This window comes from Choloepus didactylus, chromosome 3, assembly GCF_015220235.1.
Source record: "Choloepus didactylus isolate mChoDid1 chromosome 3, mChoDid1.pri, whole genome shotgun sequence".
NCBI classification, from domain to species: Eukaryota; Metazoa; Chordata; class Mammalia; order Pilosa; family Megalonychidae; genus Choloepus; species Choloepus didactylus.
Genome location: NC_051309.1, coordinates 172,829,925 through 172,857,700, shown reverse-complemented (window position 1 = coordinate 172,857,700; position 27,776 = coordinate 172,829,925). Strand labels below are relative to the sequence as shown.

Genomic DNA, 27,776 nt, shown 5'->3' with positions numbered 1-27,776 from the left:
GATTGTTTCACCTACTTGAGCATCCACAGGTTATGTTCTAATCATTGTTTTATAATATCAATATTTTTTTAAATACCCCTGCCTTTGGTCACCATCTGTTATAAGCTGTCCTTCTCAGCTAACAATTTTATCTATTTTCCAATTACTTCTAATACATTTTGGGATTTTTCTAGCTCTCATTTCAGATTTTACCATCTAGGTGAAAACACCCCAAGCTCCAAGGTCTGCATTCAGATTTTCAATGTCTGAAACATGTCTGTATTAAGTTGCTTATAATCAAAGCAATTGTTCACTGTGGCAATTAAGAGCCAAACCTACAAGGCAGAGTGTTTGGATTTAAAGAGTTGGTTAGCTGTATCTCTACACAAGAAACTAAGCTTTCTGTGCTGCTTTTTCCCCATTTGTAACCTGGGGAAAATAATACTACCTCTCTCATTTGGTTATTATAAAGATTAATTGAATTAATATCTAAAAGGCTTATGACAGCACCAAGAACACATTGTGTAATATAATTGTTGACTGTTAATAATATCTGCATCATTAAAATAACAACAGCCTCTTAGAATAAAGCGTGGGGAATTTTTTAAAAGTGTTATTTTTTTCTGTCTTTCTAAGGCCCAGATTATATAAAGGATCATCTACCTAAAATTCATCAGCATACTTCCTATATAGGAGAAAAGCGTCCAGTGTCAGAAAAAACTGGGGATCTCAGATATTTATGGAGGCCTGCCCCAAACAGAAGCTTTCCAGCAAAATATAAACATGAGCATGTTGGTGAAATTGGTTGGGGAATACCAGACTATAATTTTATCAACAAAACAAGACTTGAATCTGGCTTTCACATCAAGGTATTGCTCTTATATTTATGCCTATGCTAGTACATTTCTTCCACAGAAAACTTCATATGCTTGATCTGTCATTGAGGAGTAATAAGATGTGATTTTTGCAAGAATGATGCATATGCAAATAAATGTACTTGCTGCCCCAATTCCCTATTAGCCATTCTAATACATGAGCTGAGAGGTGTGAAGAAAATGAAGCTATGGATAATCTAAAAGCATTTGTTTTTGGCTTTGGAATGCATTCAAATTCACATTTATGCTAAGACATTCCCACACACTTCCCCCATCCTAGCCCTGCCTTCTGAGTGGGTGGTGTTAAGGGAGAAGGCTGTGCTGTACATAATCCACAAAGCTAAAAAAATGAGTCACAGATCTTTGAAATCTGCTGTATTTGTAACGCCTTTATATCAGGTAATCCAGGATATGTAATCAGGGGATTCTTAGAAACCTTGTCTTATTTCCTTTTGTTGGTATGAAAGCAGGTATGAGCTCACAGTCTCCTTTGTTTCAAAGTAAAATCTGAGAACTCAGTTTTTTTTTCCATGCATGCCTTTGAGTTATCTCGAAAATGAATGTGGCTCTAATATGAAATAATTTGATTTCCTCAAATTCTTAGAGCAATAATAATACAACTTCACATATTGTCAAGGTTAACCAAAGAAAAAACCTCTGGCTGGCCCAACCTGTGGCAGCACGGGAGAGTGGTTGGGAGCTCAGGCGTTGAATCATTCAAACCCTGACTCTCACTGAGGTCTAGCTCTGGGACTTGGGAGAGTGTGAGTTCCTCTCTCGGCACCTCTGTTTGCTCCTCTTCCACATGGCAGTGTTTCAAGTGCCTGCTTCACCGGATCCCAGTTCAGCCACTTCCCAGCTGTGACTGGCCTTGGGCACATTCCATAACCTCTGTGCCTCAGTTTCTTCATCATGAAATATTAGTGTCTAATATTGGAGCTGTTGTAAACATTGAAGTTCATATTTGCAAAATGCTGGGAAAATTACCTGGTGTGTAGCAAGGACTATATGTGTTTAATATGATTATGTTGTGAGGATTAAATATGAGAACACAAGGAATACACTAATCACAATGCCTGGCACACAGCTGATATCAAAATTGCAGCAGTTAGCATTTTTACTGTTGTTTATTTAATGTTAGTGTCAGATGAACAGAATGAATGCTCACATTCTTAAACTGTGTCCCATACCTCTTAGGTCAAGAAAAGTGAAAATCAAAACTTTGACTAAATCTCAAACAAGAAGAGAACAGCCCCAGAACAAGGCAACTGGTTTGAGCGGAGTCCAGAACTTTTGCTGTCTTGTTGCTATTCTTTGGGGGAATGCCTGCTTTTGTGCACAGCCCTCAATCTGTCCGTCCATTGAGTCTGTATAGCATCTCTTCCTTCTTCATCTTTAACTTAATAACACATTTTTCTGCTCTAGTGAAGTGAAATTCAAGTATTCCTTGGTCTTTGAAGCCAGCTGAGAATCCAAAAGAGATGACAGCAGCGAGTTAGCCTTGCAGGGAGGTGTTTATTCAGTTTGTTTTTTTGGTTAGTCTTTCACAGGCTGCTTTAAATCACTGCTCTGCTCGGTAGCAGTGTCCCCTTGATCTCTGTGGGACTGAGTATGATTTTCTTTCCCATCTTGTGGCACATTTAGAAACCAGTCTTGTTTGGCACATGCTGTTAAGGGAGGCTGCTTGTCAGCTGTGCGCTTTTTTGGCCCTGGTATCGTGACAGTAACCGTTTCCAGGGGTCTACAGTCTCAGACAATAATTGTACACACGGCCTTAAAGGGTTCCTTTAACTTAGAACTTTATAATGACAACAAAAAGAGACTCACTGAAAATGACTACGCATATTTGCAATGAATCATATATAATTTACCAACCAGGGAAGGCCGACGTTTTGGCACTGGGGCTGCTAATCGCTGCCTCCACACCCAAGGCACATTTCCTCTACTTCTAAGGCAGATCGCAAGACTCTTTCTTGAGCCTAGATTCAGACTTTGATTCCTTATCAATTCAGTGCTTCAGGCAGCCACTTCAAATCAGTCACACTTGGCACACGAATTGACACTTGAGCCAATAACACACACACACACATACACACACATCACTCATACAAACACGCTCCCTATTACAAATAATATATGAACATCTCTGGCATTAACTCATGCTTCTCTTCATTAGGGAGCTAGAAAATTCCTCATTGTGGTGTAGCTTAGGGAAAGGTCTCAATCCCCTTCTGTTCAAACTTTCCCCCTTGTTCCTTGCCCCTCTTCCACACCCCTTACCCCTTCCTTGCCCCGGGATGATCCAAATCAAAATGATCACCTCTTTGCTTTCGGTTTAACTTCAGAGACTCCTCAGTGTCTCAGACCTTTATCCCCTGGGTTTTTACAGCCCTAACAGCTGTTATTCCTAATTTATGGCTCTACAGGTCTGTAAAGCTGGCAGCTCGGGAAGCTCAGGCACCTGCCATAGACTCTTGGTAAAATGCCTGGGGCAGCACTTCCTACCTGGGAGTGGTATCCTCTATCTGGGGCACAAGGAGGGGTTCTATACATCATCTGGCTTTTGGCAGAAAGATAATAACTTCCAGGCTGAATGACACCTGGAAAATTTGGCCCACATTGCAGAGGTCAGTAAAAATCACAATATCAGGTTTCTTTCTGTGATGGAATTTTTTGTGTAACTATTTCCTACTCACTTTTATGTAGGCTAAAATGCCATAATAATATATGTGTATATAAACCAGGAAAGGCCACCATTTTGTTATTATCTCAGATGTAAGGGCAGCACATATTTTTTTTTTTTTAAATGGATTTGTCTCTGCCAAACTGTAAATGTTATTTCTGCAAGAATATATGGAGGCAGTCAGTCCTTTGATTTCAACCCCATGCTAACCTGACTTGCTTTTCTTACTGCTTCTTAGCTGGTCATGTCTCCTTTCCCATGGCCTTTCTTTAACCCAAACCTCAACAGGTCCTCTGGCTTCTTGATGCCCATTTTCTACTCCTGTGCTCTGACCTCATAAAATGATTTCAGTCATCTGGTTTTCCCACAGACACAGTGTTATAATGAACTTGATGACTAACTGTTCATAGATGTGATCCAAAGACAATATTAAATCAATTAATCATAACATATCTCACATTATAACAATTTAAAAAAATTCATATAAGGCATTAAGGAGAGCTCTGGCAACCCATCAATATATTTATATTTGATATAATATGATATAATCAAACTAAAATTTTTGAGGCTTTGAAATTCTGCCTAATTTTATCTGCAAGAAACTCCAGTATCATGAAATACAGAGGGCTTCTTTGTGACAATTTTACAGACATTTGAACAGACTTCTGATGAGATGTTGAGTTTCTTGATGGTTGTTGAATAAACTGTTCCTAAGTTAGTTGTTTTACTGGACATTTTTCTCATTATGATTTTCTTTAGAGAAAGTAAACATAAAAAGACCTACCCTTGACTGAGCGTTTATGTGAGGTAGATACCGTGATTATGTCTGTTTTACATATTAGGAAACCGAGGTGTGACAGGTGAGGCCCTTTATCTGAGCTCACACAGCTAATAAATGGTGGTGTCAGTATTTCAACCCTGGTCATGTGAATTCAAGGACCCGGAGGGCGCATGAGGCAGAATGCTAGAGAACGAGGTCAGAGCGTTAGACTGGAGCCACCGTGTAAAGTGCACATCTGCGTTATTATTTTTCTGTAAGATGGGGTCTGGCTGGATCAGTCCTAATTGCCTTCTCTTATGAGGCATGCATTCCCTTTCTTCATGGTTCTCTCAATTTTCTCCCACCTTCCCATGGAGCATCATTTGCACACAATACACTTCATTTATAAAATTAAAATGAATCGTTAATAGATGCCACTCGTACATTTGATATATTAAGAAATAGCTTGGTAATGGCTATTTTTGAATTTTTATTTGATAAGCACTTTAACATCTTCCAAAGCATAAAATCAAATACAATGTGTGGCATTGTGGGGAAGAAAGAGGTACCATCAGCTGAACCTCCTTCCTTGTCCCAGCCTAACCCCGTGTGTCCCCACAAACTGCCCAATCTCACACAACAGTATCCTTCTCTTTTGCAAAATACCTTGGAGAAAAGTATTGCCAGTGTGGAGTTGATGTGTATGAAGACCGGCAATCACATATTTCAGAATTTCTGGGTGTTTTTCACTGCAAAGTTCTCATTTACCTTTGGATTCATTTACAGAGATCACAGAGTCACCAATTTTGAGTGTCATTAAAATTCCTAAGCCGTCACACTCCTAATCTCCAGATGTTGTTATCAATATAGGATATTAGAAAAAAAATAATAAAGCTTCCCTTTCAACCAAGTTATAAAAGTAAAATGGAAAATAGCTTTTCTAAAATTAGGTGCGCCTTTATATTGCTGCTGTTCTTTCCCAAACGGGTGTGTGATTAGTTTACACTTTATACTTATAGTTATTTGCATCCTAACAGTTTGTGGTTTAATATAAAAATAATTACACTAGCACCTTTCATCCTTAAGTACTGTATAAAGTAATACATTTTATGATGCCACGGGGAGCCCTTGGTGAGGGGGCGCCACAAGCTGACCACCTGGGAGGGAGAGAAACGCTGGCTAAGGAGGGCAATAACCCTGCTTTTTCTTGAAAAAATATATTAACGTCATTAACCTCCTTTTGCACAGATGTTATATTTTCCCAGTTTTACAAAGCTTGGCTTTACAGGATTCCTCAAATAAACTGCAGGAAGTAATTTTCCCTATAAAATCTTACTTATATCTGAAGTCCAGAAAATAAATTTTATATTTGATGCTTCCTTTCTCCAACAGACCGTGAAAACAACAAGGGAGGGCATGCGTCACCATTTTACACTCCCTGAACTCTGTTCAAAGCAGATCCCGTGAAGAACAATGAGTTTGGAAGGGGGAGTGAGGCCCCTGCGCCCCCACATCTCTGCTGACATCCCAGCCCACATGCACTGGCCTCTCAGCTAGACACCTGATGGGTGACTGAATTGTATTCTTTAATTAAGGAAGGCTAAAAATACACCATGCTGGTTACTAATTTTTGTAGGGCTTGGTATAATATCTTGAATATTTGTCTTAATGTATACCTCACAGCTTTAAAAAAAAAAATAAGCGTTTTATGGTTAGTAACTGAGCATATGCAATAAGTTTTCAACAACTATTATTTGATGATGATGACATACAAAGCTGAGAAAAGATGGAATAAAGTAGAATGGGTTCTAGTAAACCTGCGGTTTTGGACTTCACAGCCAGGATCTTTTCAAGCACATTTTTAAAGAATTATGAAAGTTGGGTGTGGTCTAATATCCCAAGCACTGGTGGATAAAATACTAGGGATGTCTGCTTTGTAAACCTGACATTTAACTTGGCTTTTTAAGATCTTTGATAGAAATTCCTAAATCATCATAAATTTAGGATTATAATTTTCCCGACTAGTCATATATAGCACTCCCAGATTACCGCAGCTGTGTTGACAAAATTCATAGAAAGCAGAGCAAACAAGGCTAGAAAGCTGGAGATACCTATTCTTTTCCCAGGGTTGAATCTAGGATATCAAGGAACCTTAAACTGAGCAAGTTGAGAACAGTTACTTAAATATAAGGGACCCTGCTACATGGTTCTAGCTCTTTCTCTGGACACAAAAAAAATGTTACTGAAAATAAATGCAGTGGGAATACATACACTGTGAACTCCTTCAGATGGAAAAGAATTAATAGGAAAATGTCTTCATTGATGTTGCTGTTGAAGTTTTTGGTATGACTACAGCCAATAATTGTACAATACAGTCCTAGCCACATTCCAAATGGCTTTAAGCAACTTGACAGCCAAGATCTGTCTTATTTGACTTTGAAAACTGACATTAACACCACTTCCCCAAGCACTATTTCCTAGTGCTCAGCATGGGGTAGATGACTATCAATAAATAAATAATGAATGAATGAATGAATGATGAGTGAAATGTAGGGATATAAATAATAATCATCAGCCTGCTGAAAACTATAGTTTAGGATTGGGAGTCAAGAAGCTCTCAACTGAAATCCTAGTTATACCACTTAGCAGGATATGAATTTGACCAAGCAATTTAACTTCCCTAAGCATTAGTTGCTGTTCCTATAAAGTGGGAAAAATAAAAGCTTATCGTGATGATTAAATAAAATGATGTATTCAAAGTGCTTGGCACTGGGCCTTTGCACCACTTAAGAAATTATTATTAGGAATTGTACTGCAAACATTGTGAGCATTGTAAAACTCTCTTGAAAAAGTATATTTTGCACATGTTATCAATGCAATGCAATTTCTCTTGAGTTTACTACAATCCTGTATGCAATCTTTTTGGCAAGGATTTGAGAAAATGTGCAAATGAATTTTTAAGTGTGCTTTAGATGGGGGAATTATTCTACTCCTAGCTTATTCAATAAAAATCATTTGAAAAGTATTTACCATTTGATTTTTTACTGAAACTTAGATATATTGTTGCTGTTCACAATGCCTGAGCTAACTCCCCTAGTGTAATTCTGTGTTGTAGAGCTAATTGGACAATTAACTTGGGGGAAGCACACTTTTTAACCTTTCAATTAACAACAGCGCCAAACACATTAGAAAACTCTGAGGGTGAGAACAGTTGCAACTGGCACTTGATTATATTTCAGAAACAGTGAACAGGGCACACACAGAGACTTGGGAAGTTCTCCTGTAGCTTTTCTGTAGCAATCATGGTTGAATCTGCTCAGATTTCAGACCCTTACAGAGATCATCAACCAACTCTGGATAATGGGCTAACCAGAATGATTGGTTATCATCACAAGTTGTAACAATCCCAAAAGAATATGTTCTAGTATTGCTTTAAATGACAATCCTAGTGTATTTTGCATATAGAATGAATGAGGAAAATGCTTATCTCCCTGGAGGAGAAACGGAGAAAATAACAGAAATTTGCTCTCTCAGGAATAAATGAGGCAACTAGCGTTCACATTGTTTTTCAGGGCAAATCTATGTTTGTGGACTTAATGAAGCATTGAATGTGGCTCACAAACTAAAGTTGACAGTTTCAGAACTTTTACATTTCTTCCTTTTCTCTCCATGCATGCTAATCTGCCCCCTATTTTTAATGATGCCTCAGTTTTCCCATTTATAAAATGGAGATTGTATTCATTTTTTATTGCTATGCCACAATTACCATAAATTTAGCAGCTTAAAGCAACAACCATTGGCGAGTTCACAGTTCTGTAGGTCAGTGGCTAGTTCTTTGCTCAGGTCTCACAAGGCTGAAATCAAGGTGTTGCCTTGAATATGATCTTATCTCAGACTTGGGGGTCCTCTTCCCCAAGAGCCTGAATTTAGTTCTTTGTGGTTGTAGGACTGAGGTTCCCTTTCTTTGCTGTTAGCTAGGAGCCATTTTTCAGCTCCTAGAAGCCACTTGCATTCCTTTCCATGTGGCCCCTCCATCTTTAAAACCTGTAACACGCGACCCCCTGTATGTCAAATCCCTCTAATCCTTTGGATCCGTTTTGTCAAAAGAGCCTAGGCCCTTTTAAGAGTTCACCTGATTAGGTTAGGCCCATGACAATAATGTCCCTTTCTTAAAGTCAACTGATTTGGGACCTTAATTATATCTTCAAAATCCCTTCACTGCTGCACCTAGACCAGTGTTTGATTAAATAACTGGGAGAAGGTGTGATACCAGGAGGTGGGAATTGTGGGAGCCATCTTAGACTTCTACCTGCCAGAGTGGTAAGAATAATAATAATATCTTACAGTGTTGAATGTATTAGTGAGATAATGTGTGTAAAGCACTCAGCAGAGTAACCAGTGCAACAAGGCTCAATAAATGGGATCTAGTGTTATTAATGTCTAGATATACCACATGTTCTTGCCAGCATGAATTTTTGAATTATGTCATTATAAACACATTAGAAATGTGTTGGGTCACGTTGCTCATTATTTCAATATTCCACAGACAACAGATACTGGGAACCTCATCAACAAACTCACAAAACCCAATATGTAGTTGATTCTATGATTGTACTAATTAAAATTATTTAAAAATACTATAGTAAAAAAACAAAACAAAACAAAACAAAAAAAAAGACCAGGATATTCACACTGGTAATCAAGCTCAATATATAATGTGCATACAATGAAGTATGGGTCTCTGCATTGGGCATATTTGCTTTTTAACAAGAAAAATACGTCACAGACTCACTCCATGCCTTAAACACTGACATTTTTCAGAAAGAAATGTTTTGTTTCTACTCATGCCCTGAATATAAAATGAATACTTCAAATGCTCCATTCACACAAAGGCCTTTATGCCCCCTTTCTCCCTTCAATAGTTCCAGTCTAGAATAGGCAACACTATGCAATTCGGAGACCCAGCTACAACAATGGGAATGCTTCTCACTGGCTGTGAGAAGACAGACATCTAAAGAGTTAACAGTAATATTTTGCAAATTGAAGCAAGTGAAGAAAAAACACATTAGCATAAGAAAAGGTAGCCTTCGGGGCGGGGAGGATTTTCCACTCACATTTGTTACTAAGAGCTCAATGTTACCAAGGAGGAGGCTGGAGAAGAGAAACCCCAGCGTCTGTGCATTCTTGAAATCCATTGCTGTTGTATTTATTCTACTGCTGAGAAAGGCCTCACAGTTACAGAGGTGGAAAATGGTTCTCTCTAGTAAAGAAAGTCAAAATGGACTTTACTAAGAAAAGCATCTTGAGTCAAGTACAGCAACAAAATAAGAAGATTCCTCAGTAATCGATCCCCAAAACATTTCCAAAGTATGTCAGGACTAGACCAGAGGTGGTTTGAGATTAAAAGTGAAATTCTTAAGCAATGGTTTTCGTTTTTAAATAGCGTAAGACCCAAATGTCTGCAATTAATTTAACTCAAATTTAAAAGTCTTAATACATTTCAGCAATTGTGTCGAAAACAGTATCTGAATATTGTTAGCAGGATTTCCCTTTTCTTAATGCCTAGATTTGTTTCAAGATTGCTTTGTGGAAATATCCAATTGGGAGTAATAATCACGTTTGCTGGGTGAAAACATTTAAAATAAGTGTAAAAGATCCTCACAGATTTCCTCAGGACAGAGAATATGCTAATTGTTTGTCAACTGTTTTTATGAAGACAATGAATTATTTTTTGAATCAGTCTTTTATTTTTACAAATAACTGACCAGTAGAAAAATGATTTTTTGATTCTGAATTTCATTAGCTTTAACACCATACTAAGCATGTTATCCAAGTAAATCATGAGAATTTCATTAATAAATTGACAAGGGCCTGCTTATTTTAGATAACACATTTGACATTTTACACTAATATCTACAGGAGAAATGCAAAAGAAAAATTTTTTTACAGAATCTGTTATTTTGTTTCTATGAAAAGTCTCTTCAGGTTAAGAGGGTACAATTTTTGGTTATTAAAAATGGGAATGGCATAAAATCCAAGATTGTCCCAGTCCTGGAAAACTTGTCTAGATGCTAATAATGAAATTATTTATAAATCAATTTCCAGGGACTTGTGGTATCAAAATCAATTGAGAAACAAAGATATGCCATGATCATTCCATTATATACAGATTATTACATTTCGGATTTTTGGTGGAATAGTGGGGAAACAATGCCTTAAAATCTTGTTTTCCCTGCCCCTTCCTCCATTTATTTATTTTATATGTGAACATTAAAGAGCTAGAAGTGATGAAGGATGACGTAAGTAAGTGGATCTGCTTTCCCAACACACGTAACTCTGAAGCAATCAACCAGGAAAGTCATACTAATGACATTTCCCGCAAACCAAAGTTTAAGGGAAAGGGTGAGAAGAGAAGGAAGATGAGAAAAATGTACTAGGTAATTCCTCTGATGTTGAAAATGCCATAATATGATTTTGCTGCTTTTTTAAGATGTTAGGAATATAGCATCTTATATCAATATAAGCAAAAACTGCATTCCAAAACTGAGGTGAAATACTTTTTGATAATCCATGTCATTGTTTCTCAATCCTACAATGGAGTATTGGCAAATGATTGAAACAAAAACTCTCTTCAATATCAATTTGACACCTCTCTTTCTTTACTCATAAGATGTGCCATCCATTGGACGTTCCTGGGGAGATGTCGGGATAGAGAGATCATTTCAATCCATGTGGGAGGGTGTGGGAATTATTTTTTAACATGGGAACTGGTTCTAAGCTACCAAATGCTTTATCAATACTCTAAATCATGCTTTTTGAAAGGCATTTTCAGATCTACACTTTAGCACAGGATGTTTATAAAGCAGCTCCTTTCCTGCCTTATTGCCACCATATTTGCTAATTCTGTGAGGATAAGGTAAAGCAAAAAGAGCTAAAATGTTTAGCTAAAATGATAACTAGTAGTTTAGAATGTCTGCTCAGGTAAACATAGAATCATAAAGATAGAAGGAAGCTTAGGGATTATTTTCATTGCCGCCTGGCATCTCTCCTTTTACAAAGAGGAAAAGAAAAGCACACACGGTCATATTTATTGTACTTCTTATACCTTTTTCTCTCAGTTCAGGAATCAAAAGACCATCTTCTTCCCTATATCTTATTTAAACTGAATTTAGCATTTCCTATCTAATTTCCCAATCTGACTTTCTTTTTGATTAGGAAGGTAGACCCTTTGACATGTTGGTGCCTATTTATCTTGGAAGTATGGTACATTAATTTCCTTCTTTTTACAGTATGGAGAAATAAGTCATGCTGCTATTGATCAAATAACCCACAGATATCAAAGCCCATGGTAAGCACATATTGATACATTTTTAGCTAATTGATTAATATGAGTCTTTCCTAAATTAATAAGTCAATTATCTTTTAACTTGGAAGTATATTGCCAATTTATTTCTTCCCAGTTCATGTAGACATTTTTGTAAAAGTGTGTGTTTTTATTCCTCATAGATACTTAACAAATTTTAACTTCTACTAGGGTTTAATTAATGGGGGAAAAAGAGATAAAGCAAACATAGAGTAAGAAACTTTAATATAGTGGAGAGAAGGTGAACCAAGCCTGCAGCTATTAATAATAGCAATAGGATGAGTAGATTAGCTTTAATAGTATAAATCTCTCTGTGGAAAAACTAATATTAACTTTTTTTGGTTAAAAAAAACAAATGCCTATTTCATGCTGTTGGCCTAGAAACCATCGTAATGGGTAATCTTGGTTAACAAACATAATTCTGCTGAAGTCACATAATGACTTAAATTCATGCTGTCTTAAGGCAGCCTCTAACCTAAATTAAACATGCCTTGCTCAAGTTATGTTAAATTACTGGGAAAAGAGCAAAAACTAGCCTTGTCATCTAGATATAACATATAATTTAGGTTTCTAAGAAGGAAGGGATCAATCGGCACTGCTCTTACAAGACTAGCAGATTCACGGTTGCCTTTGTTGCCCTTAGATTTTTGGAAGTCAGGGTTTCTCGGAGCCTGTTTCGCCTCATTTTAATTGTTGAAGGATACAGCTATGAGCATGTGCAAAATTATTGGATTTTATTCTCTTTTTACAATTCAACAACATAAACCATATCAAACAGAGCCAAGACCTCAAATTCCATGTCAAAGGCCTATTAGCTACAACACAAGTCCAGGACAATGATCGATTTTACTGGACAAGTCCTATAACTTAGAAAGCATATCCCATTTTTAAAGCCACGGAGAAATAGTTTCACTACTGCATAAAAAGCACATGTTCTTATTAAAATATTCTACTTCATTTATTCAGATAATATTGCCTGGGTGCAGAAATTGATCTCTTTTTGCCAAGCTTCTATCTGTAATGCTCTATCAAATATTCCCAAGCAAAGAAAAATATTCAAGGTCACTGAAAAGCAATGAAACTTTATGAGAGTTGGTGATATAAGTATGCAAATTTGTTGCACCTATTTAAACTGAAAAAACTTATTAGAAAATAGCCGAGAAATAGAAAAGCTTTGAACATTTTCATCGATGAAAGAACATTGGTTACATTCATGTCTAGGGAATGTACTGGGTATTGTGCTGGGTCATGAGAATGCAGAAAGCTTATGAAAAAGACCTTGTACTTAAAGGATTATGGATTCAGTTGGGGTGTCTGTGTGTGTGTGTGTGTGTGTGTGTGTAAAACAAAACCAATTTGTAAATGTTGAGTGTCAAAGGATTGGGGAAGACAATTATAACTAGAAAATTACAACTAGAGAAGTTTAAAATTTTTAAAAATGGACTGATGACTCCCTGGATCTGTAGCATCTGCCTCAGGTCCTATTTCTAACTAGCCAGGCACCAATAACCTGAATGCGGCTTCCCTCTTGAGACTCTAAGCGAGCACCTGCACTGCTAACTGGTACAGAATTTCTATTTGGAATGATGGAAAAGTTTTGGTAATGGATGGTGGTGATGGTAGCACAATGCTGTGAATGTAATTAACAGCACTGAATTATACATTTGAAAATAGTTAAAAGGGGAAATTTTAGGTAGTATATATGTTTCTAGACTAAAAACAAAACATAAGACTGTATAACACAAACAGTGCACCCTAATGTAAGCTATGGACTATAGTTAACAGTAGCATTACACTAACACTCTTCCATCAGTTGAAACAAAGGTGCCACACTAATGCAAGGTGTTAATAACGGAGTGGGTGTAATACGGGAACTTTTTATTTTTGGCATGATATTTCTGTAAACTTACAATTTCTTTAATAAAAAAAATTATATTAAAAAGAAAGTCTTCCTGCTCCACTGTTGGGCTGTCAGATGCCCTTGGATAGGTGCTGACGGACTGTATCAGGTGCGCCTGATCCCCTTGCATGCTCTGATTTGGACTGATGGCCTTCTCTCTCCTGTGCAAGAGTATGTTTAGTGCCTAACCTCCAGCCAGCTTTTGTGTTCTGTCCTCTCCATCAACACCATTCACTCAACAAGTATTTATTCAGCATCTCCTATGTTCAAGGCACTGCTAGATTCTGTGTACACACTGGTGAACAAGACAGGCTGAGCATCTGCCCTTCTGGAATCTGTATTCTAGAGGAGGAGAGAGACATTAAACAACTAACTGAATGACTTTTAAAAAGTATTATAATGCTTTTCATGCTTTTAAAATGATTTTTAAAATCACAGATGCAATTCATGCATGTGGTAACAAATCAAGCAATATAGAGGTATCTTGGGAAAAAGTTAAACATCCATCCTGTTCTATCCAGTTCATGATAAATATTTAATTACAAAGGTATTTATAGGAGATTAGAGAGGGTTTAACCAGGGGCTCTAACCTGCAACAAGGGTTAGAGCAGTGTTACCGAGGAAGGGTTGTTAAACTGACATTGGAAAGGTGAGTGTAAGATCATTCCTGGAAGAGGGGACAGCGTGAGCAAGGCCCTGAGGTGGGAAGGAGTATCAGATTAGGACCAGTGTGGCTAGACTATACAGAGTAAAAAGGGATTTTAGCAAGATTGTGCAGAATCTTGTGGGCCAGGTTAGAGAATTTCGATCTTAATCTAAGAACCAAGAGAATTAATTTGGAGGTTTAAAGTGGGAAGCAAAATGATGAGAAATTTTTTTAAAGATCATTCTGGAATGTTGGCGTTTTGTGTGGAGACTGGATTAAAAGGTGACACGAGCAGTTCAGGAAAGATCAGTTAGGAGACTATTTCAGTTTTGCAGGCTCATCGCAGAGTTTCCAATGTACTTTGTAAACAAGCCCAAATAAATTGTGCTTGCAGAGGGCTGGGTCAGGGAGACGACTTCATGGAGATGTGAGTTGAGTAGAGCTTTTAAAGAAAAATAGATTTTAAATAAACGGAGAGAAGGTGAGACTACATTTGCTCCGGTGAGGGGGAGTCAGCATGTCTACAGCAATCTGATGAAGCAGATGTAACATTATATGAATTTTACAGGTGAAGAAACTGAATTTCAGAGGTTAAGTTACACAACTGAGGTTCACAGAGCTAACATTTCAGTCCAAGTGTCTGACTCAAAAGATTCAGAGTCCACTGGTTTGAGTTGGGACCTGGGCTTGGACATTTTAAAGAGGTCTCCAAGTGATTCTGATGTGCAGCCAGCAATGAGAACCACTGGTGAGATGGAGTAAAGGAGGGGACTGAGCCTGTGTGTGTCCATGTTGAGGGGAAAGTGACTGGGAGCCAATGAAGGAAAAAAAAAAAGGAGCATGAGAGGCAGAGCCGTCTAGACAACAGAAGGCAGTGAAGAATTTCAGGGAGTAGAGTCTAATACAAGAAACAGAAATCAAGGAAAACAATAGTGGAGAAATATTTGGAGGTTGTCAGTGGCCTCAGAAAAAGCAGTTTAGGAAGAGTTGGATGATTTGAGTCAATATCACCAGCACTAAAGAAGGTTTGTTTGCTCAGATAATGGAGGCAAGAGTACACTCCGTTTTTTGAGATGAGAAATCCAGTACAGGACAATTACAGGATTTCCTCCATTCTAAGGTGAACTTTAAAAATTTTAACCTTTCTGAAGTCAGGATGTGTTTTATAATAGTTGTTTACAAACGCAGTATACAAATATAGTAACTCCCTCCCCCCACCATGTAAAGCTATTATTAAAGTCAGTGGTTGTCAAAATTTATTGTATCTCAAGGACCAAAGGAGACATACTTCAACAAACATGAAATGAAGACCTGAAATGTGCCAGGGGCCCAGAATTTTAAAAATTAATAAATGCTGTACTTACTCTCAAGTTTCTCACAGACTTTCAGGGAAGATAGATGAAAGCAGAAGATTCAATACAATGTACATTGATAGAGAATGATTGCAGTAACTGGGAGTGGTTTAATTTTTTTTCTGTTCTGAATTAAAGGAAATATTCTTTTGTTTTTATCCTTTTGTTTTAGATATCTCAAGTTTCTCTAGATATGTGAACTGATGTTTTACTCATTTTCATGTTTTTTTTTTTTCTGTTTGCAATTGGGTGTCTTTATATGTATATATATGTACTTCTAATTTCAACAAGAATAAAAAGCATAGATAGGGAATAGAGGAGAGTTTACAGTCAAATAAGAGGTCATAGGAGAATGCCCTGGCAAACAATGGATGGCAGGGTTTTTAAAACTTTGTTTTGTTTTAAGGAGTGAGTTTGGCAGTTCCTCAAAAAGTTAAACATACAACTATCACATGGCCCAGCAATTCTACTCCTAGGTATACATCCAAAAGAATTGAAAACAGGGACTCACAGAGATATTTGTACGCCAATGTTAACGGCAGCATTATTCATAGGAGCCAAAAGGTGGACACAACCCAAGTGCCTGATGAATGGTTAAACAAAATGTAGTATCTACACACAATGGAATATTATTCAATCATAAAGAGAAATGAAGATCTGATAATGTGCTATGACATGGATGTATCTTGAAAACATTATGCTAAGGTGAAATAAGTTAGACACAAAAGAACAAATATTACATGATTCCATTTATATGAAATACATTAGAATTAACAAATTCATAGAGAAGAAAATAGATCATAGGTTACCAGGGTGCTAGGGAGAGGGGGAATGGGGAGCTATTGCTTCATAGGTACATGGTTTCTGTTTGGGGTGATGAAAAATTTTGCAAATAGTGGTGATGGTTGCACAATATTGTGAATGTAATTAATGCCACTGAATTGTACACTTAAAAATAGCTAAAATGGCAAATTTTACATTATATATATGTTTTATCCTAATAAAACAAAAGAGAAAAAAGAAGTAAGCGAATTCTGTAGAAGCTACATACCACTACCGAGGAGTCCACCAGGCTTTTAACAGTACCAAGGCTGGCTTCAGCATTCCTCTGTCTCTCGTTTCCAAAGGAGAGCAAACTGTCTTCTACAATAATCCTTCACATTAGACGCCCCTGTCACTGAAGCCTAGAGAAATTGATTGTTATTCCCAAGGATAGAACTACTTTAGCTCTTTGGAATGCAACTTCTTCTGGTGGCTGTAATCACTACTTGTGTTATTAAGAAGCTGGGTGTGCACCTCGGCAGGTGAACTCACTGCCCTCCCCCCTACATGCGACCTGACTCCCAGGGGTGTGAATCTCCCTGGCAATGCAGGATATGACTCCTGGGGATGAATCTGGACCCAGCATCGTGGGATTGAGAACATCTTCTTGACCAAAAGGGGGATGTGAAATGAGACAAAATAAAGCTTCAGTGGCTGAGAGATTTCAAGTAGAGTAGAGAGGTCGCTCTGGTGGACATTCTTATACACTATATAAATAACACCTCTTAGGTTTCAGTGTATTGGAATAGCTAGAAGTAAATACCTGAAACTATCAAACTCCAACCTAGTAGTCTGGACTCTTGAAGATGATTGTATAACAATGTAGATTACAAGGGGTGACAGTGTGATTGTGAAAACCTTGTGGATCACACTCCCTTTATCTAGTGTATGGATGGATGAGTAGAAAAATGGGGACAAAAACTGAATGAAAAATAGGGTGGATGGGGGGGATGGTTTGGGTGTGCTTTTTTACTTTTATTTTTTATTCTTATTCTGATTCTTTCTGATGTAAGGAAAATGTTCAAAAATAGATTGGGGTGATGAAGGCACAACTATATGATGGTACTGTGAACAGTTGATTGTACACCATGGATGACTGTATGGTATGTGGATATATTTCAGTAAAACTGAATTTAATTTAAAAAAAAAAAAAAGAAACTGGGCATAGGATTCATCTTGAAGACAGTGGGTTTTCCTAAAGCCCCATTGATTCAGAGGTAGAAAAGTTTAGGAAGGGACAATGTTTTGTTCTTGTAATTCTTTTTACTTACTATTCAATCAAATCTTCTGAAATCATGTCCTTTTCAAATCAAAATCAAAGGCAACTGATAAGTTGGTAAATTTTGCTTCCTTCCATAATGTGTTAATTTTCTTTACCTCTGAGTTAACAAATCAGCAAATGTGAAATACTTAAATGAAAAGCCAATCCTTTAAAGTTAAAATATCAAGCCAGCAATCTCAAGTTATAAAAGAGGAGAATTAATGTGAATGTGTTTGCCATACAAAGCAAATAGATTCTGGATTTCCCCATCACTATAAAGATCAGAAAGAGGAGTTTAGACGGAAAGCACTTTTAGAAACACTCCACCCTGAATCGTTTCCCCCTTCCTTCTCTCCATACCCTCAGTGGGAACCTATGGAAATTCGGGCAGAGCAATGGAGTCCCTGAGCAATCTGAATTTTCATCCATCCCTGACATATTTCAGTTGGTCACCCAGCCAGAGAAAGCATTTCCCTGCAGTAGGAGCTCGGAAAGAAGAACTTGGACCCCCAGACTCTATGTCCCACCATTCCCCTGACACAGTCTCTGCAGGTCTAGCTATATCAACAGCTCCTCAAACCCGCCGTGTTCTTGCATGTGTCTTTTGCACATGAAATTTGCTCTTCCTGCAGTATCTTTCACATTTTCTCACAAAGCGTCACTGTTTCTTTGATTTATTCACAAAGTTAGGAATTCAACACTCATTCTTCATTCAAAAAAATATTTATTAAGCACCTACTATGTGCTTAATATGCAAAGCATTTGGGAAACAAATATGAATAAATATGACACTTGCTGTGATGGTTAGGTTCATGTGTCAAGTTGGCCAGGTGATAGCACCCAGCTGTCTGGTCAAGCAAGCACTGGCCTAATAATTGCTGCCAGGACATTTGTGGCTGGTTAATAAACCAACAGGCTGGTTTATTAAATCATCAGTCAATTGACTGCAGCTATGACTGATGACTCACCAAAGGGTGTGTCTTCCACAATGAGAGAATGCAATTGGCTGGATTTAATCCAATTAATCAGTTGAAGACTTATAAGCGAGACAGACAGAGGACCTTCACTTCTTCTTCAGCTGCCCAGCGAAGCATTTCCTGAGGAGTTCGTCGAAGTTGCCAGTTTGTTTCCTGAGGAGTCCATCAGACATCTTCCTTGGAGTTGACAGTTTGCTGACTGCTCTCCAGAATTTGGACTCGTGCATACCCACAGTTGCATGAGTCAATTTTATAAATTTTATAGTCATAGACACCTCTCATTGATTCTGTTTCCCTAGAGAACCCTAACTAATACACTTGCTATCATAGAAGATCAGGGAAAATACAAATATGAAACAATAGTTAGAGTTTAATACAGCAGGGTAAGGCAGGAGTGGAAAGCATTTGCTGTGACAGCTCACAAGAGGAAATACTTCTCACTTTCTTGAAGTTCCTACTCATGCTTCAAAACACAGCTTGACCTGTTTTTCCTTTGAGTTGCCTTTAACATCCCCACTGGCCTTCCCTTCAGACTCATCTTAGAAGACTGACTTAACTCCACTGCATAACTCTTCTCTTCATGAGATTGTGGGACATGGAAATATCTTGTTATCTTTTTCTGTCCTTACATTTAACACAGTGCTTGGAACACTCAATACACACTTTTGAATCAGATATACAAGACAAACCCCTGCCTTCATTGTGCTCAAAGCAGCACAAGTTGGTACGGGTCAGGCTTGAGAAGCTGGATGAATTCAAGTCATGAAGACTTCTTGAGAGAAGTGAAATTTAGCTGGGTTTAGAAGGAACATTTTAGGAAATCCATGACTGCCTCCTTGGGTGAATTTTTTACACTTGCAAATTAAAGACTTGCTGAGATGATGAAGTCAACAGAATTATTCATGGGAAAACAGCACTCCAAAATTGACCTACTGATATGCTGCTGACCTAACGTCATGACAAAGTTGCCTCTTTGCCAACTGTGGGTTCATGATATTTGCTGATATTGCTGATTTGTAGATTTGTAGATCTGTCTTAGGAATAATGTCCTAAGGAACACTGCAAGTTCCTGTGGACTGCCATAGTAGATAGATTGGAAGGAAGGTGGGGTGGGGGGGCAGGGAGGTTAAACTGGAAGTCAGCCATGAAGCTAAGATAAACATGAGTTTTAAAGGATTGGAATTAACTACAAACTTCCCTAACTTTTCGTTTACTTGTGGGTCACAGGGACACAGTTCTTTTCAGAATGTTGACTCCTCCTATTTGCTTTCTTGTCTGCTTTTTTCATAATCGCTGTATTAGTTAGTAAGCACCCATCCTGAAGAGGAGTGCAGCATGGTCTACTTGAAATACTACTGAACTGAGAATCAAGAAAGCTTATTTCACCAGGAATTTATTATTCCCAAGGCAATAATAAAGGAGATGCACAAAGGTTTAGCTAAAAGGAAGTCCAACAATGTATTCAAAGTAATAAGAAGTCAAAACAATTAATACCCCCCACAAAGGGGATTACAATCAGTTATGACACAGTATTCTAAATAGTGATAAAGAGCAAGACTCAAAAGCCACACCACCTGAGTTTAGTCCCAGTTTTACTACCTATTATCTGTGTCACCTTGGACAAGTTATTTTAACTCTTTATCCCTTGCTTTCCCAATCTGTAAAATATGATAACAGAATCTACTCCACTGAGTTGATGTGTAGAGGAAATGCATTGCTACATATACAGCACTTACAATAGGCTGGTACATTCTAAGTGCTCAATAAATAGGGAATCATATAATTTATCATCCAAAGTAGGATACTTTTGAGAGTGAAAGGGGAAGCTAAACGAATGGGCCACCAGGAGAAAAAGGGAGTGTTTTTTCATTATAAGCATTTTAGTTACTATTCACATGTATCGGGAGCATATATAAAATTTATTTTATTAAAATTGAAAATACTTTTTAAAATGGGAAAAATAGAAATAGTTAAATAGAATTTTAGTAGTTAGGGCTCCAAAGTTGAAAAAATTTCAACCTAAAACCAGAACTTTTAGTGCTAAAGAAATATTCACTGACCTGAATAAACAATACCTTTCTGTTTATTCAGAAAGGTGTAAGGTGTTCCTGTATTTGACATTAGTTGGGTGGTGGGTAGAAAATTGCCTGTTTTAGTCTGTAAGGGAAAATGTTGCCAAAACCAGTTGTTAAACTAGCAGACTTGATGACAGCCACTATTTAAAAATATATTGGAACATAAATGTCTCCTTTTTTTCTTGGAGTTGTTTTCCTCAAAACATCCATAAATCTTGACAGCTTTCTATTTTTAAAGCTGTCTGCCTGCAGCAATAGAAAGATTTCTGTAAGTTGTCAGCAGCAAAGTTCTGTAGTTTTTGAGGTCATCAGCCGTCATTCTTACTTTGGCCCTTTAGGTCCTTTACCTAAAGACTGACTTACCAGTTCTTCTGCTGGACCTCCTTCTCCTACCCTAGCCTCCTCTTTGGAGTCTCAGCTCCCAGAAGCCTCAACTGGAGTCAGGTCGGTACAGAGCTCCTGTGGCTGTCCCTGTTACAGTGTCAAACACATGACCCTATTTATGTATTTGATAAGTACCTGAGTGCCAACTGTGTGACAGGCACTTACAAGGCCTGGGATTCGGGAGCGATCAAAGCAGCCTGGTGTCTGCCTTACTTACGTTCTGTCAGGGGAGACAGCAAAGTAACAGCCTAATACACAAATGGTAATCTAATTGCTCTCATAGTAGGTGCCATAAGGGAAAAATGCAGGTGCACAGTTTATGCACAATTTGTTTGTTGCTGAATGAATCAGTATTGAATGAATGAATTTTCCTCCTGTCAGGATAGAACACTTAGAGCAGAAGAACCAGATGCTACTGTTTTTGAAAGAAAAGACAGTTAAAGAAGAGACAGTGCTTTTTTTCTTAAGCAGAAAATTTATTAAGTCTATCACTTGCTGCCAGGTGGGGAAACATCCAGTTCATTTCAGAACATGGCCTTTTACTGAAAACTACCCTCCATGCAAGTTATGAAAGGTGCTGAAATGTAAAGTGTGTAGGAAAGAGGCACTATCAATCCTTGGTCAATTGTCTAAATTTTACAGCATTTCAGATATAAGAACTATAGACCTGCAAGCTTGTTCCACTGGCAGGAGATCAGAGTTACAGAGAGAGCAGTTACTGAAACCTAACAGGACAGTTTATGCCAATAAAATCAAATCATGGACTACAAACTAAAAGTGAACAGACAAGATGAAATTCTAGGCCCAGACAAATAGATAAGTTTATATACTGAAAAGAGTACAGAAAAAAAAAAAAAAAAAAGACAATGCATGTTATAAATATTTGGTTTGTTTTCATTTCACTATTACCTATTCAATTATGGAAAGCTCCCCAAATGTCCTGATCTCAATAATATCAAACATTCTTATATTCACCAACATCTCCTTAAGTGGTCTTTGACAGAATAATAACATTTAGCATATATCCATATTACCAGTTGAAGCGATAGAATAATCACCCATTCCATTTAATATGCATTACTTACTCTCATTTCTGATTTTTACTGTTTCTTTTTCTTTTTTTTTTTGTTTGACACAAAAGAATTAAAATTTTTTAATGGAGCAGGGGAAAATGTACCATATGGGTACCAGATTTCCAGGCAAGGATCCAACTAATAGTCTTTTACTTTATTTTATAAGCCATGAGTAAGATCTCATGAACAAGGCTTTGGAGTTGGACAGACTTGGGCTTATTTCACAAGTCAGAAATGTAGATGCCCTCTGAACCTTACGTTTCAAGGGTGAAAAGGGAAGAGAGAATGCCTACCCAGCTGGGATGTCTTGAGCATTCAGCATCAATATATGGAAAGCACCCAGCAGATCTGACCCATGGTTGGCCCTCATAAATCTTAGCTCCCTTCCCCATTTTATGAAAGTCTCAGAATGATCATAGGGATACCCACTTTCTTAGGGCTTTCTATTCATTTTTGAGAACTATTACTTCAAAATAGATTCATTCTAATTTTTTCTCTTCCATAAAATCTTGTCTAAGGGCAAAAGACTATTCTGAAATATATTCTTTGGCTCCCTGCTTAAAAAAAAAATCATTATCCTTTATTTTTCCTTCCGTTTTCCTGGTGGGAGCTGTGCTGCTCAGATGTGATATTTGAAGACCATATAACAACTCTTATTAGCTCCTGTAGCAGAGGTGCTTTGAAATTTTTATTAATAGTTAATTATTAATATTATATAGTCAGTTATTAATTATTAATAATTTATTAGTAATAGTAATTGTCAGAAGGAAAGTTCTTATTCAGCATTTGCATTTTTCTTGGAACTAATTTTATTCCAAATTAATTAGGCCCCAAAATATGCAAAGAAGAGTAGGTGCCTTTTTCTGACTTTAGTTGATGGACTTTAATTAGACCATTCATTTATTCAGTGAATTAATTAATATGTACTTTTAGACCATTGTCCTTTCCATCAAACAGCTCACAGTGGAGTGGGGAAAAGAGACGCATAGCCAATTTTGAAACATTACTATAAGAGCAGTTTTATATCCCTGCTAAGGTGTTAAGCATAAAACCAGAACCAAGGTAAGGAGAAGAGGCATGGAAAGCTCTAGGTGGACGAGTATGAAAAGATGGGATTAGGTAGGCGAAGGAAAGGGTAGGGATGCAGAAGAGTGTCTCAAGAAGAGAGGTCATTAGTAACAAAAGCCCAGAGGTGATGAGGAGAATGGATCAACACAGATAAGAATTTCAGTGCTACGGGCTCCCAAAATGAATAGAATGATGGAGAAACACATGAAGCCAGAGAAGTAACCAGTGGCAAGACTGTGAAGACTGTGTCTATCCTCTAAACTTTATAGGATAGAGAACCCCAAGAAGTAGTTTAAATTTTATCGGCCCATCCCTTTACACAGTACCCAAAGTGATAAGGTCAAGTTCATGTTTGGATAGAGCACCGTGGAGGTTATGTGGAGGTTACATGTGAGGGGGGGGCATCATTGCAGACAGGGAGACTAGACTGCAAGAGTGGAGAAAACTGGTAATCTAGGAGAGTCGTAGCAAAGATGGAGAGGAGGAAATGGATCTCAGAATTATTAAAGGGTAAAATCAGCAAGATACAGATATCAGATGTGGGAAATGGAGGTAATAATGGAGACAGTGACAACTTCCAGATTTCTGGTGGACCAGCTAAGACTGAGGCTTTGGGGGTAGATGATGAGATGATGAGCCAGTTGGATTTGAAGTACTTGTGGAACATCAAGTAACAAGCAAATAGTGAAAAGAGATAGAAGGACTGTCCTGAAGAGCTTTCATGCCATCTTATTTGGGTCATATCTGAAAACGTGAGTGGATGAATTCACTCAGGGAGGGGATACCCTGAGTATCCAGAGGACGAAGCATGCAGGGAACGGTGTGAAAATTCTGACGGTGCGGGAAAGGAAGAAGAGCCATGAAAGCAACATAGAAGAGACAGGGAACCAGATGTTAAAAGTTAAATAAGATGTGAACTGAACAATGTCCACAGAAGAAAGCAGACAGAAAGTTACTGGAGATCTTGGGGAGAATGGAACAAGTAGAGTGATCTGGGGGAAGAGGAAGGAAAGAGGGATGGAAGCTCAGGTATAGTGGGTTCAGATGTGAATGGGAGGAAAACGGAATCAATAAGTACAGACCACGTGTCTTAGTTTTCCAGGGCTGCTGCAGACCAGTACACAGACCAGTTGGTTTAAACAACAGAAATTCATTTTCTCACAGATTTGGAGGCTACAAGTCCAAAGTCAAGGTATCAACAGGATGATGCTTTCTCTAAAGTCTGAAGTGTTCTTTCTGGTAGTGGCTTGCCAGCAGTCCATAAGTCAATCTCTACCTTCACCCCATGGCCATCTGTCTCCTTCTGTCTCCTCCTCCTGTGTCCAGATTTCCTCTGTGTATAAGGACTCCAGTCACATTGGATTAAGGCCCACTCTGATTTCATTTGGCCTCCTCTTAACTAACAGGATCTTCAGAGATCCTATTTACAGATGCGTTCACATTCACAGGACCTGGAGTTAGAAATTGAGCATGTCTTGGTGGGGGGCCTGATTCAATCCATAGCATCATGGTTTTGCAAAATTTGGATAAGAAAGAGGAGAATTTGTGCATAGTAACTAGAGGCAGATGAGAGGCCAAGTGTAGGAGTTTAAGGATGTGATAACATTTAACATGATTTTTATTGGACTACAAAAGGCAAGGTTTACAAGGTCCGGTGAAGCATTAACTTCCTGGCATAGGAGAAAGGATCCCTCATTCCCAGGGACTGAAAGGAAGGAGATAAAATTTGGGTGGGAATGGACTTGCATATGTCAATGAGGGGAGAGGACTGATGGTGGTGTTTGAAGGAACTCACCTCAATTGCTTTAGTGTTCTCCATGAATTCTTGAACAAGACAGTCCTACCCAGGACTGATAAGAGTAATGGGGGTGAGAAATGAGAGTGAGGAAACAGCAAAGGTTTGGAAATGCTGTTGAAAGGAGTGGGAAAGATGTGTACCAAGGATAAGTAAAAAGACTGCTGTTCCGTAGAGTCCTGAAGGCCCACCTGAGGTTGGAGACCATGTATTTCCATCAGCAAGGTTATCCTGTTCTGTAGAAGAATTAAGCCATCTTCAGAAAGGACCAAAGAAAGAATGGAGTTGGGGCAACTGCCTAACCTTTTGGAAGAAGTAAAATTGAATCTATATCTCATAACATATAATAAAATAAATTCCCAGAAGGACTGAATAAATAACTGCTTTAAAAGCGAAAAAATGTAGAATAAAATATACAGGATGCTGCAACTCGTTTTCTGTCTAGCAGCCTAAAGGCTAATTCATTAAAATTCAAAGATGAATTACATGGTGGGTGGAAAAACAAATGTTTTTTTCACTGAACAGAGCTAAGGCCTTCAAGACAGTTTTTCCCAGAATCTAAATCACTCTTTGCAGCTGTTCAGTAAGGCATGATTCAGGCATCACTGCCCCCTCTGAGTCCACCAGGACACCACCCATCCCCTTCTCTGGGCTGGGCACGTACGGTAACAACAACAACAACAAGGGAAAAAATGGGGAAGCAGTAGTGGCTCCACACTTGATTTGAATTTGGAATCATGTACATATTTTACCAAATTATAAAATAAATTAATTTAAATATGAAAGGAAAGGAAAAACACTACATGTGCATCCAGTTGATGAAACCAACAGAGAGGAATTATTCCAGGTGATTTCAAGGCCCAGTAATTTGAATATAAATCTCTAGTGAGGTATATACCCTAAGAACAAAATGAACTGCAAAAACCTTGGTAGAAGCATTGGTATTGCTACTCTGACTGTATTTGTGGGTCTACTGAGAGATAAAGAAAATAAGCAATAATGTGATGATCTAATTCAGTCATTCCTGTTTTGGTTGAGTATCAGGACTTTTGGAGTTGGAGATAGCAAATGCAGATAAAAGAGCTGAAACAAATCCTGAACTTGTCGCTATGTATGATTGTGTCTACATATATATCTCTAGCTGTGTTCACTGTAAAAGCCTAGACCTAGGGACCAACTGAATAGCTGTGAGCTCTCCTAGTATCCAGATTTATACTCTTCATATACCTTTTCCATATATCGTCTTGGAATAATCGTTGATTCTGATCTGGAGAATGAAATGGAATAGCTGAGCCTGAAACAGCTTGCCATACCAGACAGCAAGGAAGCTATCAAAAACTACTGCTACACACAGAATTATATCTCAAAGTTAACTTCATGGAACAAAGCAAAGTATTAACATAACTGTGACTACACTCCCGCATACCACCCCACCCCATGCCCAGCTTCTAAGGTGATTTCTGAGTTTGCCTGGTTAGCTTCAGGGCTTTAAAATATATATATATGTATCAATACTCCAAATAGGTGGAGCTAAATAATTGGAGCCATGAAAGGCTAGATCTATTTACCTAACAAGAACCTGATGCTACTAACAGATGAACACAACATCTTTCAAAATGAGAGGTGATGGATCATGAGGAGGAAAGAAGAGAGCAAAGAATCAACATTAACTAGAATCCAGGAGTGAGAGAAAAGAGATTTTAGGTAAGCTGTGGACAATAAGACTTTGGGGCAAAGGTAGGTAAAGGGGTTCTCTAAATTAGGATATATGTTATGTTTCTACTGGTGTGCTTTTTAACAGACTTTAGTTAAGATTTAAATTTCTTTTCAGTTTTTAAAATATTGAACTGGTGAGTCTTTTAAGACTGGCCTAGAATTTACCCCAATTCATTCGAGTTCCATTCATAATGTCACTATGTGTTATCACATAGTTGCGACCCTCAGTGAAAAAATGAATTGAAAAAAAAATCATTGGATTTCCAATCCCACAAACCTCTTATATTTTAATCATCTATCCCAACCTTAAATCCTGATCCACTATCATTCATAGCTGCTAATGTTAACCTAATTCCCTGAAGATTCTTCCAAAGAACTCTATGTGGAACAAGAATTTCCTGAACTTAGTGCTTCTGGGATCTCAATTTCTTTAGCAACAATGCTTTTCTAAAGATAAGTATGTATCTGGGAAAAAAAAAACAAAAAAAGGCTACCACAGTCCTGTCGAGGGACTTAGGAGCCAAATTTGAAGAGGCTCCCACTGGCCAAAGATAGGATGACTTGAACAATAAGAGTAATAATTGCAATGGATTAATATATATTATATATACAAAGAAATACATTATATATATGTTCATGAAGTCATAATGTCACTAAAAAACACACAACAAAATTGATCACCATTGGAGGATTCTAACAAACCAACTCATTGTTTTGAAAATGGTTAAATAAAAGGAATGAATCAAGCATTAATTCTGCCTTTCCAATACAAACTGTACCACTGCATAACCAAACAGAAGATGAGATGACTTAAAAAAAAAAAAAAAGTAATCCAGCTAATAAAGAAGATGGAAGCAACAACAGAATTAGAACATCACCATTTTGCAAATCCTAATAAATCAATGAATCTAGGTACTGATCATCCCTGCTGCTGAAACCACAAAAAGATGTCTCTCCCTATGGAAGCATGCTCTCCCACCTGGGAAGTAGTCTCGTCCAAAACATCTAACCTGACTTTGATCAAGCCTCTAAATTCAACAACAATTT

At 37.8% G+C, this 27,776-nt stretch overlaps 1 protein-coding gene across 2 annotated transcripts in view; it reads left to right on the top strand.

The window, feature by feature from the left end:
* C3H4orf45 (chromosome 3 C4orf45 homolog) overlaps positions 1-27,776 on the top strand; it is a 101,649-nt gene that overhangs the window by 50,292 nt on the left and 23,581 nt on the right. For both annotated transcript variants that reach the window (XM_037830912.1, XM_037830913.1), the window contains exons 2-3: positions 616-848; positions 11,587-11,645. In XM_037830912.1, coding sequence (XP_037686840.1) covers positions 616-848; positions 11,587-11,645 — 292 coding nt within the window. The remainder of the gene's footprint in view (positions 1-615; positions 849-11,586; positions 11,646-27,776) is intronic.